Source organism: Crotalus tigris, unplaced genomic scaffold (genome assembly GCF_016545835.1).
Source record: "Crotalus tigris isolate CLP2741 ecotype Arizona unplaced genomic scaffold, ASM1654583v1 scf7180000018445.1570621, whole genome shotgun sequence".
NCBI lineage: Eukaryota > Metazoa > Chordata > Lepidosauria > Squamata > Viperidae > Crotalus > Crotalus tigris.
In genome coordinates, this window is record NW_024097006.1 from 1,315,287 (window position 1) to 1,331,471 (window position 16,185).

The 16,185-nt window shown below is 38.7% G+C and overlaps 1 protein-coding gene across 1 annotated transcript; it reads right to left on the reverse strand.

Annotated features, from left to right (window-relative positions):
- Positions 1–810: 810 nt before the first annotated feature.
- On the reverse strand, positions 811–15,363 carry NEUROD4 (neuronal differentiation 4). The gene is made up of 2 exons (XM_039352599.1): positions 15,009–15,363; positions 811–2,145 (listed from the first exon to the last, which is right to left on the reverse strand). Exon 2 carries the CDS (start codon positions 2,134–2,136, stop codon positions 1,147–1,149), a length of 990 nt encoding a protein of 329 aa, XP_039208533.1. The 5' UTR covers positions 2,137–2,145; positions 15,009–15,363; the 3' UTR covers positions 811–1,146.
- Between the last annotated feature and the right edge of the window lie 822 nt (positions 15,364–16,185).

Here is a 16,185-nt window from a genome sequence, read left to right on the forward strand (position 1 = left end):
GCTTGATTCTTTATAATCAGGAGATTGAATGTGGAGATTCATGGTGTTGTGGTTCAACAGGTGATGATGACTCCTCAAATATAGAACTGTGTAGCTGATGATCTAAACCTAGAATGCATTCCGGGTGAAGAAGCAGAGGGCTGTATCTGATCTTTGAATAATAAACTAGCATCACATTCCTAACGGGTAGAACAGGACAAAAATCTATACTGTCTCATAGGGTACCATCTTGTCCCTACGCTGTTCAGTATTTACATAGAACCATCAAGGAAGGTCATTCAGAATTCTGAAGGGGGGAAACTTATGTTACTTTTATCTGGTGACACTCAGGCACCTTTCTTGCTCTTTACCATTCAACTCTAAGGAAGTAACTGTTAACCTAGAACATTGCTTTAGTTCCAAAATGGACCGGAGCTGGAATTAAATCCTGATCAAAGGCAGAAGTACTGGTAGCAAATAGAATAGAAGATTTGAGGACATCACTGGCAATAACCAATCAGCATGATCAACTGCCCTGTTTACTGCAGAACTGCAAGGAGATTTGTGTGTGTGTTCAATTTGATTCTAAATTCCCAGTATTATAAGAATGTTACAAATGAAATAGTCATGTAAGAAGGATCATTGATGTTATGTCCCGAGCCTTGCAAACGGCTCGGGCGTTTGCAGGCAGTCCCGGGCAGGTGCAAAGCTGCCCGGGACCAGACAGGCTGTCGCCAGCGCCGTGCGCATGCGCGGGTGCTGGCGCGGGAAAAGTAACCCATTTACCCGGGAGTTGCCTATATAAGAGGCTGCGAGGCGTTTGGGCGAGGCTGAAGCCATCTTCCTGTAAGCTGAACGCTGAATAAATGAAACTGAGAACTCCAGCTGCTTCTCGTGTCTGTTTTCCCGCCACGGACTCAACAATTGAGATGATAGATTTAAAAGCCCATAAATTAGAGCTACTAAAATATGTCTAAGTTCACAGTGGTGTAGACATGCTTTGCTTCCTTTCCCCCAAGGGTTTCCCATGAAATCAGAGGGGAATATCTGAATAAGTAAAATTCCTTCTTTTTATGTACCAACATTTGGTATAAGATGCTACCAATATTTTTTTTAAAAAATGTTTAAAAGTCCATTTAAAAACCATTTGCCTGTTATCTTCCTGACTTATTCACCAAATATTGCACTGAGCTGTGCTCCAACCACATGGTGAGAATAAGAATCATAGGTCACATCTAATGGGAGGTCATATTTGGGCACTGTGGTTGAAAAATGGGAGGTGTGACTGTGAGCATTGCTCAGGCTAACAGATGGATAATGGGCCATAAAACTGTATGATTTTTCTAGGTCTGGAGACCCATCTTGCTTTAAGGAAAAATTTCCACTGATGCTCAGAGGAGGTGTCAAGGGACCTTCATATGCTGGAGATGTACAGTCTTGGTGATGATTGCCAAAGGAAGTATCCACCAAAGTTTTGAAAGAGGGAGGCTTTAAATGTACATGGTGTGTCTCCATGCTTCCATAGGGCGGACTGGGCAATCCTGGAGACTGGTAAGAAAAACCATGACTGGACACAGTTGAATCAGAAACAGGGATTTTCTCCTCATGTTTCTCCAGGAACAGGGATTGTGGTCCTACCTGGAGACAACCAGCAACTAGATTGCTGGTTGGTTGGGACAAACCTTTGCATAGCATATCCACAAAACCTTTGCCTTCTAAAGTCTGCCCACTTTCCAGAACCTCTGACAAAGCCCAAATATAGTTCCTGGCTAGCCTCAGCGTCTCAATTTTGGACAGCTTCTGTGTTTTAGAATAGCAGGGCATCACCCGCCTCAAGTTATCAAGAGCATCATTAAGTCCATGCATCCGTGTTCGTTCCCGAGCATTAGCTTTCACTCGGCGGGCCCTGAATCGCTCCAGCCTTGCTTTGGTCATTTTCTTCTTCTTTGGCCCCCTTCTCTTGGGTTTCCCGTTATCTTCTTCCTCTTCTTCCTCAACACTGTCATTCTCATCATTAATGCCAGAAAGCATCTCATAGGCCACTTGCCGGCTGTCTTTGTCCTTGGTTTCATTTTGGGTACTCAATGCTTCATTGATCCAGGATTGAGGAGATATGAGTTCGGCCATCTCTTTGGACTTGGGGTAGAGTTTGGCCATCTCTTTACCCTGAAAAAAAAATAACCATACAATCCATATTAATTCAGTGAGACACAGTTCTAAAATCTTAAAGAAATAGAATAGGAAGTATAAATATTATTCTTTGTTATAACACATTTAGTACATTATATAATTCACCTAAGCAGGGTTTTATTTTGAAGGCAAGTCCGTTCCTCAGAATTACAACTCATAGAATAATAGGTCCAGCCATAACCAGAGGCCTGCATAGCTTAGCAATGTGCAATTCTAATGTAGCCCAGCAGCTGCATGATGTTGCCTAAAAACGCAATGGCCTCTTTGCTCTTGTTTTTGCATTTTTTTTTAGCAGCAATAGTTGGCGAATGATGACTATAATCTGGTATGCTACTAGAGACAATGAGGGTGGTGACTGTGACAAAAATGTGCCAGAATATTGCCTAGGCAAATGTGTGTGTGTGTGTGTGTGTGTGTGAGAGAGAGAGAGAGAGAGAGAGAGAGAGAGAGAGAGGCATTTTTAAAGATCCTGGTTAACAAGCTAATATTCAGAAGTGATTCAGACAAATGCCTCCCTAATTCATGGGAGAGTAGAAGAAGGAGAGGAAGTATAATACAATCAGAGTTGTAAGGTCCTGTTATTATATCCAGTCTCCACAAAGTGTATTCTGGTCTTCCTGTGGAGTTATTTTTCTGGCCTGGTATTCCTAGTGGAGCTGACAGGCACTATGTCCATGTTTGGTTTGGGGATCACAAACGGTTCTGTAATCAAGTCTTTTCTTTAGACATCAGAACTTAGAGAACAGTCTTCTATTAAGCCAAATCATTGATCTATCTATCACTGTATATTTAGCAATGTCTGACAATGATTTCTCTGGGTTTGAGGCAACTGTTTTGCCTTCCCAATTTTTGGCTGAGGGATTGAATCTGCAACCTTATGCATGTGGGACATATTTTTTTTCAGGAGAAATCCTGAAGTTGAGAAATTCATTACTTGCCTACAATCTGATCTTAATTTCTACAAAGGGAAATCCACAGCCAAGCTAACATCTATTTTAATTATGCTTAAAATAAAAGCAGAAATAATTGTGCAGGGAAGCTGGCCAGTCTGATGCAGGACTTCTAAGGGTTTCACATAACTTCAGTAAATGGGATAGCAGGCTGGAGTACAACAGCATCGATAATTAAATTATAATGAAACTATATCTGAAATTAAAAAAAAATCTTTCTGGGAAAAAAAGGATCTTCTTTTAGACAATTGTATATAAACATTTTGAGAGAGTTCTAGGAAAATCTAGCGAAAAGGATTGCCATGTTTCAGCTAAAATTAGCCATAATTAAAGTAAATTAAAGCCACTTGCACAAATTAATTGGGATTTATGTGAATTCTGCCTCAATGTTCAGGGAACAGAGTATTGCTGGATTAGTGGTCAGTATGACACAGTTAGATAATCAAAAGCAGGCATAAAAATGTCAGCTTTTGGTTTGATATGAAAATTCAGATGTTTGCCTTTTGTTATCAACAAAAAGGCTCTTCAGCAAAATTCAGTCACAAGAGTGTTTTTAGGGGTCTGGTTAACAGCAGTGCCTTTTCCCATAATACCCCATTACAGTTTCCCCATCCCTGCCCTGGTTTTCTGCCTCCCCCTAAACTTGACTTAAGCTTCCATGCCTTCTGACATATTTAGTCCTGGTTGAGTTGTGGTTTCTACTGTTATTTTTTGTTTTTTCTTTTACTTTTTTTATCAGTCTTAGGGTTCTCTTAAGCTTGCCGATGTCTTCCTCTTATGCATGAATAGCACCTTTTGGTTACCTAAACATTTACATCTAGAAAAAGAAGTGCAGCTATTTCAGTATAGGAAGGATTTGGAACTGGAGAAAATTGGACATTTTAGGGAACGGCTTCACTTCCGTTTTTTTCTCTTTGCAGATCTGCTTTTAAAACCTTTTAAATGGGCAGCTTCTAATTTTCAAACAAGAATCACATTTCAATCTCTATGGAGATGAAAGAAATGGCTAAAAATGCTTATCTGGCCCATGATTTGATGCAAGTTCCTTGAAAACCTAAGCGTTTTTCCTGGTAACCTCATTTACCTTTGATGAATAATGATTTCCACAGTAACTATGTGGGGGTGGAGGGGAGGAAGCAGCCCAGGTTTCCTGATAATCAACTTCTTGTCGGCTTGATGTCCTCGTTTAATAAAGCTTAAGGTATAAGCAGCTTTGTTGAAAATGTGCCACCCAACTAATCGGTCGATTGGTCATCGCCACATCCAATGTAGCAAATCCCACTTTTAATATGCCTGATGGGACTTGGATGATAGATTAGAGAGAGAATTAATATACAACTGGCATTACGCAAATCCTAATTATGTATTAGTTAAACATCCTGAAAGAAGGCAATGGTAAACCACTTCTGTACTGTTGCCAGGAAAACTCCATGGATGCAGTTAACAGAGCGTGAGTGTGTCTTTACCTTATTGAAGTAATCAGAATGCAATACTTTAGCTTTCCCTTAAAATACATGGGGTACCTGATACCCTGACTCTATGCAATCTCTGGCAGGATAGTCTATTCTCTCAGTGGGAGGATTATTGGAAAGAAAAAAAAAACAGAGATTTGGATCGTGGACTGTTTAAACCACCTCACTGGGTTTTCACTGAGGATCAAACGGGATAAAGGGTTCATTCCTCTAGGTTTCCTAGAAGAAATAATGGATAAAAGTATTAACTTTGACTGCTGTGTTACTGGCTTTAATTAAAACTCTGTCCTTGGATAAGGCTAAGGGGCTGATTATTTAGATTAGACTGATTTTATAAAGGTATAGGATAAACCTGCCCTTCTGCAATACATCTGAAGAATGTCTGATCTAGCAATCCAAATACCCAATAAACCTCTTGTGTTTTGCTGTTTTTCTGCTACGACCAGGATGACTGGACATAACTGATATGCTTGAGATGTCTGCTGTTATGCTTGGGGTGTCTTGTGTTATATCAGTTATACAACTTTGCAGAGCAAGGCAACAGATCACGTTTGACCAGAGTTCAGATTTACCTCCAGAAACTTGCACCAAGGCTATAAAGCACTATCCCAAAGATATCAGACCAAGATGGGCTATGTGGTATAATGGTGATGTTGATCTAGAATCAATAAACCTAGTTCCCACTCTTCCTTCACCCCAAGAGACTTTGGCCAAGTTACTCTCTCTCTCAGCCCAGTGAATTTCACCCATTTGTTGAGATCAAAAGAAGAGAGATCCTCATGTAAACTGGCTTAAACTCTGGGAGGAAAGATAGGTGAAAATTCTAGCTAACTAATTGCCAAACTTGTTACATCTGGTATTTGAAAGAGTATGGGGAAAAAAAGAGTCCTGGAAGGATTCTCCTACCATAATTGCCATATTTATCTTGTAGTAGGCCTGAATACCCTGCCTCATTAAATGGCTTGGATGATGCAATCTGGCACATGGAGGTGATTTGATATTGCTTTGGAAACTTTCTCCAGAACATCTCCCAACATCTCTTGGAATCTCTAAAAGAGATTTCTATGCAGGGACATCAGATGGAAAGGCCAGAAGAAGTAAGCGATGATGCAGTTGGCAATGCAACTCCATTGAAGATGGTTGAGGAATGTTGCCATGCAAAACAATTCAGAAGGATGCTTTACAGGAATTTCTCAACTTACATCCATTCATTTAGTGACTGTTCAAAGTTACAACGGCACTGGAAAAAGTGACTTATGACTGTTTTTCACATTGTAGCATCCCCATGGTCACATGTTCAGAATTCAGATGCTAGGCAACTGGTTCATATTTATGATGGTTGCAGTATCCTGAGATCAGGAGATCAGCTTTTGCAACCTTCTGACAAGAAAAGTCAATGGTGAAGTCAGATTCACTTAACAACCAGGTTATTAACTTAGCCAATACAGTGATTCACTTAACAATTGTTGCAAGAAAAGTCCTGAAATGGGGCAAACTCATTTAACAATTGTTACACTTAGCAACATAAATTTTGGGCTCAACTATGGTCTTTGTCCAGTGCTGTTTTTTTTTTTAGCATCTATATTTTATAATAGGGCTTCATTTAGTCCTTTCCCATCCTGCTTTTTGTCGGCATTTATTTTATTTCTGTTCATTGCCTTGTGCTTAATGGGATGACAGGATGAATTAACTGGATATTCCTGCATGTCCACTTTAATTTAGTGCAATCCCATCATTTCCACATAATGAATGAATTCTAGTTTGACTAAAGGTTTTCAATAAATCTGAGATGTAGGGCATAATTCAAATGCATTGTGAGAATGAGGATTGAGCAGAATTTTAGCTTTGACTATAGCTGCAAATTTATATACAACAACAGTAACTGCTGCAGTCTATGTCAACAGGATATTCTTGATTATGTACTACCAAAATGACATTAGTAAGCAAGAAAAACAACTTGTTGGAACCCAATGCCCCACATGTACAAAGCCAATACAGAAATAAACCTCTGTTTGGTTATCAATGACAGACATTCACAGATACAGAAATTTTATTATACACATTAGAAAACTAGAACATTACATTACTTTTCAACATAATCGCCATTCAAATTGAGGCACTTTCTTAATGTCTTACAAGGTTTGAAATTCCTTAGTAGTAGTTGCTCAGCGCTATAGGTGGGGTGATCAAAAACATCCCAATGGAACTGCTTCATTGATAACCAAACAGAGGTTTATTTCCGATTTGCCCTCGTATATGCTAATTAGAACTCCCAAATTCTCAGCGCATCTGGAGAGGGCCACATAAAGAAAGCTGAAGGAAAAAAGCCATTGCTCTCTTCCATCACTACAAACTAAGGAACATCCCCAGATCTGCATTTTGCTGGGAAAAGCAACCGCTGAAAATGCAAAAGAAGCAGCTCTAAGATAAATTCTCCTTTTCTGTCTCAAACCTCTCAATATGTTAGATAAGATAAGATAGATAAGATAACCTTTATTGTCAATTTTACTGTGAGCATACTGGCCCACATTAAAAATGAAATTCTGTTGCCTGCTCTCAAAAGAAAGTATATATCTACCCACACGCACATATATAATACACATATTCACATTATACATACACACACACAGTATATATATACATACATAGATACACACACACACACACATATATATACAGTATATATATACATATATACACACACATATATACATATACATACACACACACACACACATATATAAATCACTGTCCATTTTGTTCTCTCCTCTGCCACCATTGTGGTGTTAGTAGTGAAATGAAGTGTGTGAAGATATGGAACCCAGGAAGCATATTAGCCACAAATCCCTGATGTGTGAGCTCAGTGGCCAATATGCTTCTGTGTTTCCCTGTTTGTGTGAATTGACAACCTTTAACTGACAACTTCTGTTTGACAAATCTGTATCATATTTAGCAAGCCCAATGATAGCATGCAACCACATTTGACAGCATGAGCTGGTTTGCTAACTTTAGCATCTTGAGGAGTTTTTAAAAGGATACGTTGGTAAAGCTGAGCAACTCATAGGAACAATGGGATTACAATAGGTAGACTTGTGATTAATTCAATCCTGATCCCCTCTATAAATCCTTTCTTATCAACTTCATTTCTCTCCTTTACCTTACTTGAAATTTCAGCAGCTGGCTTCTCTGAATAGGAGTTCTGCCTGTAACCCATCTGAACCTGGGTTCAGATTTTCAAAAGGCCCAGGGTCACCCATCATCCTTGTTCTTACTTTAATGAGTCAGCTTTCAGATTACAAAGCAAAACCTGAGCATACTTAGGAACTGTATCAAAAGCTGAGTAAAGGAAGACATCTGTGTCAGGACTAATGCAATGTCTTTGGAAATTACCAGATCATGTACACTTAAAAGTATCAAGCTAATTCTTCATTCTTCACTGCTTCCCTTTCAAGCATTTTTTTCAAAGTTCAATATGAAAAAAATGACCAGTTTGTAGAGTTTTTGTTAAGTATATTTCCAATCTATCCTTAAGTAGCCCATGGCAGGATATATAGGATTCCTTCTTCCAGTTCTGTCCCCACAATAATCTTGCTTGATAGTGACTGTTCCAAAATCATCCAATAAACTTCCATGACTGTGTGAATATGAACCTGGATCTTCCTGATCCTGGTCTATTAACTTACTGATTATATTTAATTGGGTGCCATGCTTAGAGAGGCATGATTAACTACAATGTCCCATGAGTAAAAGAGATTATCCTTATTTCATTTTGATAATTGGCCAATATTTTAGGGATGTTTTCACAATTAATGATAAGATCCCTGATTGACTGGGATCACCTGAGGAAGATTTTTAAAAGTGATAGAATGGCACGGAGTAGAATATTGATTAATTTGAATAGCATAACAATAAATACATAACTGCAGCTGGGATAAAACTATAAACAAAATCCAACATCAACATAAACATTTCATAGACTCTGCAATACATTCTGAGCACCATGACGTGTGACTTCAACACCTTATAAAAAGTCAACTGAGTTCTGATTAGCCTGATCTCCAAGGGGATCATGTGCAAAGAGCAGACACTATCATCAAATAGGCTCTTTTCCTGATTCCTTCAGATGACATTCTCTAATGGAAGAACCTCTAGCATATCTCACCAACTGAACATGATGGCATTGATAGATAGAGTCAGGATGAAGTGTGGTTCCTCAAATAACATGGCCTGATACCATGAAGGGCTTTTTAGATACTGTAACTACCAGCATTGTGATTTGAACCCAGAAACATACTGGCAATCAAAGCAGTTCATGGAACAAAGATTGTACATTGATCAAGGAAGGTTGCATTGCTGAATTTTGAATCAGCTGCACTTTCTGGGTGCTCTTTGAGGGCAGCCCCTTGTAAACACACTGCAGAATTCCATTTAGGAGGCCCTGAAACCTTGAACCACTCAGTTTTGCTAGGCTGAAACCTGTTCTTCCCCATTAACAGCCTTCAGACAAGGAGATAGACCTTTTACAGTTTCACTTGGGCAACTAGGAGTGGAGATTAAAGATTAAAGCTAGGTATCATTAAGGTACTGATGATACTTCATCCCATCCTGTTGAACAGTCTCCCCCAGTGGAATGGTGTAGATGTTAAACAGGAGTGGAGAGAATGCTGAAACTTGTGGAACCCTGAAAAGCAGGTACTGTGATATAGAACTATTCCCAATCAACACTTACTAGAACTGGGAAGGAAGGAAGGAAGGAAGGAAGGAAGGAAGGAAGGAAGGAAGGAAGGAAGGAAGGAAGGAAGGAAGGAAGGAAGGAAGGAGGAAGGAGGGCGGAGGGGGGAGGGAGGGAGGGAGGAAGGAAGGAAGGAAACTAGTTCACACTATGCTGCTTGCTCATAGCCTCCAATGACATTGAGAGCTGCAAGGATCCCTCTCTGACCCGGAGGAGGTAAGCTGAAGTTCTTAGATCCATTAGCTTTGGGAACATCACTGTCAACCCATGGCATGGATTCCAGGAGCTCACAGGAGGTAGCTATGCAGCAGGGGGACTGTACAATACCAACAATGTCAGCTTATACCAACTGAATAGGTAGCAATGGGCCATTAGCAGATATAAAGAGACACACAAATAATATAGGATTAAGGTTCCGAAGAATGGAGAGACTTTTCTTACATATATGATGAAAATAAACCTATTTTATTAAGACCAGAAAGCTACATTTTGTATAGTTTGCACTTCCTTGTCTTGAATCAATGAGCAAATGAATGAATGTGTGATTATAATAAAAGCTTATAATACAGTGAAGCAAAATGAAATCTTGAAACATTTTTAGTAAAAAAAAAACCAGGTTCAAAAAGCTATCTGCTTTGGCTTAGCAAAAAGCAACTGGATAAAAACGTATGTGTGTATACACACCCACACCCACAACTAATGAAATCCAACACAGTAGTTTTTGTAATTATATTTTATTCTGCACTTCAATATCAGCAAGGAGCAAAATCACCTACTAAAATTCAACAAATCGACCCAGTCTATCTAATGTGATCTTAGCTCTGTCTTTTCCTATATCTTACAACATCAGCATCACTAGTAATTTAGCCAGTTGCAAAAGTTTTTATTCTCTTTCCAGACAATGCAGCAGACTACACAGTGGCTTATTGCTTGCATGTTATTTGCTGAAGTAACTATTGTTTTACCCCACTGTTAATTTTTACAGTGTAAGTTGATTTTAGAATATTTCGTCTGTTACTTGGGACAGTAGCCCTATCCTTAGGCTATGTCATACAACCTGATTTTCAAAAGTCTGTTTCTAGAGTCATTTGAGGTGTGAGTAAATACCAGGTCTCCAGATACTTAACTCCCTTTTCAGCAATCTTAATTTGGTAGAAGATTCTTAGGCACAATATAGCTAGATTGGAATCTTTGCTGCAGACCAGAAGCTATCATATATATAGCAGATGATTTGTCTTTCAACAGGACAAATAAATCAAACTTTTTGTATAGGTTTTATTCACCAGAGCTAAACTTTTTTTCCTCCTACTTTTTAGAGTTAAAGATCTCTGGCCATTTTCTTAATAATCCTGGGAGGCAGCTGAACATTGTTGATATACGGATTATCTCTAGCACTGGTTGCTGCTTATTTAGAGCATGTTTTAAGAACACAAGTTCTAATTCAATAGAAGGAATTTAAACTCCAAACAGAAAGCTATCATGTCAAATACAGCTGCAACAAATCTTCATACTCTCTGATGGATTATAGCTTGTCAAAGGTTCTGTCCAAGAGTCGTGCCCAACTCTATTTGCAAAAACTTTGCAAATGAATGAGAATGAAATTAAGAATTTTTGAATGGAAAGCATGTTCTCTTTTCCACTAATCTGGGCCATATTCCTTTACTATAAGCATACACTGATTTAAATTTATTATTATGGGAATCATCAACTTGAATGCTTTGCTCAACATTTGCTAACGTAATTACATTTGCAGTTAAACAGTAAGCCTTTCTCATCCCCTCTCTTCTTTCCTTATTCAAAGTTATGAATTTGTTGGATTTTGATGTGGTTTGGAATATCATTACCTCACATAAATAAATTTTGTTTATGGTTGAATTTTAAAATCTAAATCTTGTCTAACTGGAGTTTGAAAAAACTAAGAAAAAGGCAAATTGTGCTAAGTTTTCATTTTGTGCCAATTTTAACCAATCAGAATAGAACTGGAAGGGACCTTGGAGGTCTTCTAGTCCAACCACCTGGACAGGTGGCTGTCCAGTCTTTTCTTAAAAACCTCCAATGATGAAGCAACCACACCTTCTGAAGGCAAGCTGTTCCACTGATTAATTGTCCTCAGTGTTAAGAAGTTTCTCGTTAATTCCAGGTTACTTCTCTCCTTGATTAGCTTCCATCCATTCATTTTTTTTTGTCTTGCTTTCTGGTGCTTTGGAAAATAAGTTGACCCCTGTCCTTTTTGTGGCAGTTCCACAAAAATACTGGAATACTGTTATTCTGTCAACCCTAGTCCTTCTTTTCTCTAGACTGGCCATACCCAATTTCTGCAACCATTCTTCATATGTTTTAGCTTCTAGCTCCCTAATCATCTTAGTTGCTCTTCTTTGCACTTTTTCCAAAGTCTCAACATCTTTTTTGCAATGTGGTGACCAAAACTAGATGCAGTATTCCAGGTGTAATCTTACTAAGGATTTATAAAAAGGTACTAATACTTCACCTGATTTTGATTCTATACCTCTGTTTATACAATCAAGGATTGTGTTAGCTTGTTTGGCTGCTGCTGCGTACTGCTGGCTCACATTTAAGTGATCATCCACTAGGACTTCAAGTTACTGTCATAGTTATTGTTTTCGAGCCAGGTTTTGCCTAATCTATACTTATTCATTTGGTTTTTCCTGCCTAGGTGTAAAACATTGCTTTTCTCCACATTAAATTTCATGTTGTTGGATAGGGCCCATTGTTTAAGTCTGTTAAGATCTTTTTGGATTCTGAGTTTGTCTTCTGGGGTGTTGGCTATTCCTGCCAGCTTAGTGTCATCTGCTGATGAGTTCCCCTTCTATTCCTGGTGCATGGTCAATGATCATCCACTAGGACTCCAAGGTCCCTCTCACAGTTACTGTTTTTAAGCCAGTCTTGCCCAGTCTGTAATTGTACCTTTGATTTTTTCCTGCTTAAATGTAAAACTTTGCTTTGCTTCACATTGAAACTATTTTGTTGGACAGGGCCCATTGTTCAAGTTTGTCAAGATCTTTTTGGATCCTGGGTTTGTCTTCTTGGGTGTTGGCTACTCCTGCCAGTTTGGTGTCATCTGCAAATTTGATGAATTCCCCTTCAATTCCCTCATCCAAGTCATTGATGAAGATATTGAAGAGTACTGGGCCTAAGACAGAACCTTGTGGTACCCCACTGCTTACTTCCCTCCATGTAGATGTAGTACCATTAAGGATTACTCACTGAGTACAGTTTGTCAGCCAGTTACAAATCCATCTGGTGGTGATGCTGTCTATCCCACATTTTTCTAGTTTACCAAGAAGTAGGTTGTCAAATGCCTTGCTGAAGTCTAAGTATACAATGTCCATGGCATTTTGTTGGTCTACTAATTTAGTCACTTTGTCAAAGAATGAAATAAGATTGGTTTGGCATGAACTGCTATTACCAAACTCATGCTGGCTACAAGTTTCATTCCATATAAATAGAAGTACATTCCATATAAATAGAAATACTTTCTCTCCTCCTTTCTTTCTTACACACATCTATATCTATACTAGTCCTACTTTCAAATCATTCATTAACAAATCATTTCCAAATACCTCTGTCCCACCTTAGTTTTCCAAGAATATATGAACATTATTTAGGTATATCTACATCTGAAACTAGGATTTTTTTTCTTTTACTTTTACTCTTTCATACTAGCCTGTTAATACAGTTTTTAAAGGAGAGAGATCTTTATAGTAAAAGCAAACCTTCCTCCTTGCTTCCAATTACACTCTTCCTAGTGCCATGAGGTTGAAGGGTTGGGGGATATCTGATTAATATTCCTAGAGAATTACAAGCTGTCTGTCAGTTCAGTTGGGGAAGTCTGGGGAAAGCAGAGCCAGATGGGGCTTGGCCAAAGGGCATGGAGAAAGGCATCATGTTTCCTCATTTGAAATAGCTGTGGGCATCTGTATTTTGAGTTTTGCCCAAATCTCTTCTTTTCTCTTTTCATTGAAGCTGAGCGAGAACCATCATTCTTCCCTTTTCATGTTTTTATTACCACCAATCTGTCTATCAAATCTACTAGTATCTGAATAAATGGGGTACTTTTTAAATGAGAGAACAAATGGCAAAGACATTATGTGGCAACTTTGCAGATTATCAAAGGGCCAATACATCTTGAAACTATGAAATTAATGTTACTGGCAGGGCAAGTGTTTTTGCAGTGGTCTAGATCATTTGCACTATGATGAATAGGACACTTCTCCAATAAAATGTAGAAAGTAATGACATTTACTTTGGAGGAGGAGGAGGAGGAGTGAGGAGTGAGATTATCAGGAAATCTGTACACTTGCATGAGCAACATAATACCAAGATACTTCTGTATTAGAATCAAACAAACTCTACATGTATATGCATGAAGTTGTCAAGAGTTGTTCTAATCTCAAAAGGAACTTTACCTTAATAAAAATTAGTCTAAGCCACTCACTTTCATGATTTCCAAGAATATTAAATTCAACAAGAATACTCCTAAGTTTAAAACAAATAAATTGCATCACTTTATTAAATTCTTATGCCAGGTCTAGCCATAGATCCAGCCATCCAATTTATGGTGAATGTAGCTCTTTAAAGTTTAGAGTAGTGCTTTCCTTCAGTTACCCAAGACCCTTTCAATCAGAGAAACTTAGTGAAACAAAGCATGTGCTTTATTATGGCTTCTCCCCAAAGCTGACCACATATCGAAACCAGTAAGGTTCAGAAGTCACCTTTGGAATACCAAAGAAATTTTCCCCAAATCTGAGTAAGGGAATGGATAAAACTACCTCTGAGACATACTTATTCTTCTATGCTGTTTCTCTTTGAATGCTGAATGTGCATGCACCTTAAGATGATGGATTTTTCTCTCGCACACAAATGTTGTTGTTGCAATTTTTGTGGTAGATCTCTCTTTTTAAATGTAAGCTATCATTAACCAACAATTTCAACTCTATATATTATTCACTTCCCCCCCACCTCAGTTAAACAAAAAATGCCATGACTTGATTAATCCAGCCACAAATTAAAATTGAGAATTGTCCAACAAACCTCTCTGGGTTGAACTTTAAAAGCCTTCCTTACCCTGGAAGTTATAGTTCTAACATATCTAAATATTTTCTAACTGGAAAAGACCAAAATAGAATAACAAACCTAAAGTTATCCCCTTTGCCCTGATAAATTAAGTACTTTAAAGTTAAAATATAAAAAAATAACAATAAGAATCTCTGTTATACATCCATACAATCTCATTCAGATCAAGAAATTATTTTCTGCAACCACTATGTTTAGACAACATAATTACATAGGTTTAAGGGCACTGTGTTTGTGTGCATGTAAACAATGTGCACTAATTGATTTTAATTATAAACATTGCTGCCTGGGATAAAGTTCAAACAATCTATTCTCTAACTCATTGAATAATGTGGATTAATTAAAAATTAATTAACATTTAGCTTGTTTTTGTATTCACAGTCAAGATTGCTTATGGGAATGCATTAAAGCCTTTAATTAGACACTATTTCAGAGGGCAAATGGGACGCTATAAAAAGGAATTCATGCAGGCAGCAGTTTAAAACTTTGTTTAATCTACAGCCCCGTTCCAATCAGAGGTAGAAGAGACTTTTGGCAATGCCTTCTGGCTGATCTCTGATGGGGGACAGTTTCATTTTTCCACCAACTTACCGTAGGAAACTCTTGATCGCGTCCCACTCACTCCGTTCTTGGAGCAGAAGTCAGCTAAGGACTTTTGACTGTTTCAGTTGTCTTCAAACATTCTTCCTCCGCGGCCCGACCCTTCAGCACCAGAGGCCGTGGTCAGCTCCCTCCTTTCCTGGTATTATAAGTAGCCGTTTCGCGCAGCTCTAGTTTGTCTTTGGTCCCTTTTCGATTTCTCCGGTTGTTCCTTTCACTGGGCTGGAAAAACAGTTTCGACTCTTCAATTCAGCCCTACCTTGGAGTTAAGACACCTGCACTCACTTTCCAATGACTTTTCAGAACCACAAGTCCTCGGAGCAGCTCCTTCCTGTTTCTGGCGAACTCCTCCTTGAGATCCTGGCACTTTTGAAAGCTTTTTAGTGTTGGCGGTTTCTGCTTGGCTGAGCCGGGCTCGAGAGCTCCTCCCCTTTGAGGACAGAAGGAAGAAGACCCAGCCACAACGGCACGCCCCAGCGCGAGGGATTTTTTTTTTTTTTTAAAGAAAAAACTCAGCATGTCCTCTAGTTTCTAGGTTCACAAAGCGGTCGGAGTTTCAAACATCCCAAACGCTGGAGCCTGAAGATGAATCATCTCAGGTTAGGGAAATGATAGGAGAGAGTAAAGAGAGAGCTGACGTCTGCAGTCTTACAGGAGATTGTTATGACCATGTCCTAGAGAAGCATTCGAACTACTCATCCCTATTCAGATAAGTTTTGACGGCAGCTAGGCATCCACTCAAACACCCCATCCCCGTCCACAAAATTGTTTTTTAAAGAGCCTTTTAGAAAATTAGACTCTCAGTGAAATGATTAGTTTCCAAAAGCAGGGAAACTGCAAAAGAGGGGAGGCACAGATGGGCACCTCTTTGAAGCTATTTGGGAGTGGGTGAAAAGTGTTCACATTAGCAAAAGGACCAGTCTTGGCATTCTTTCATGCAAATAAGACCGAGACTGGGTACTGACGATCATCATTTAAAGAAGCAGACAAAAAGACTCTGATGAAGTTTGTCCCAACTTACATTCTGCTGAGAGGTCACATTTATTATCCAGAGAGACCCGTGATGGTTTTAAGAAAAAGGAACAATTCAATCTAATTACTTTTCTTTGTTGGAAGTAAAATGTATAGAAGGGATTGTGTCATCTCACTGACAGTGTGGTCACTACTT

Excerpts from the sequence above, each read along its gene's own strand:
- NEUROD4 (XM_039352599.1), bottom strand. The coding sequence starts at position 2,136 with ATGGCCAAACTCTACCCCAAGTCCAAAGAGATGGCCGAACTCATATCT.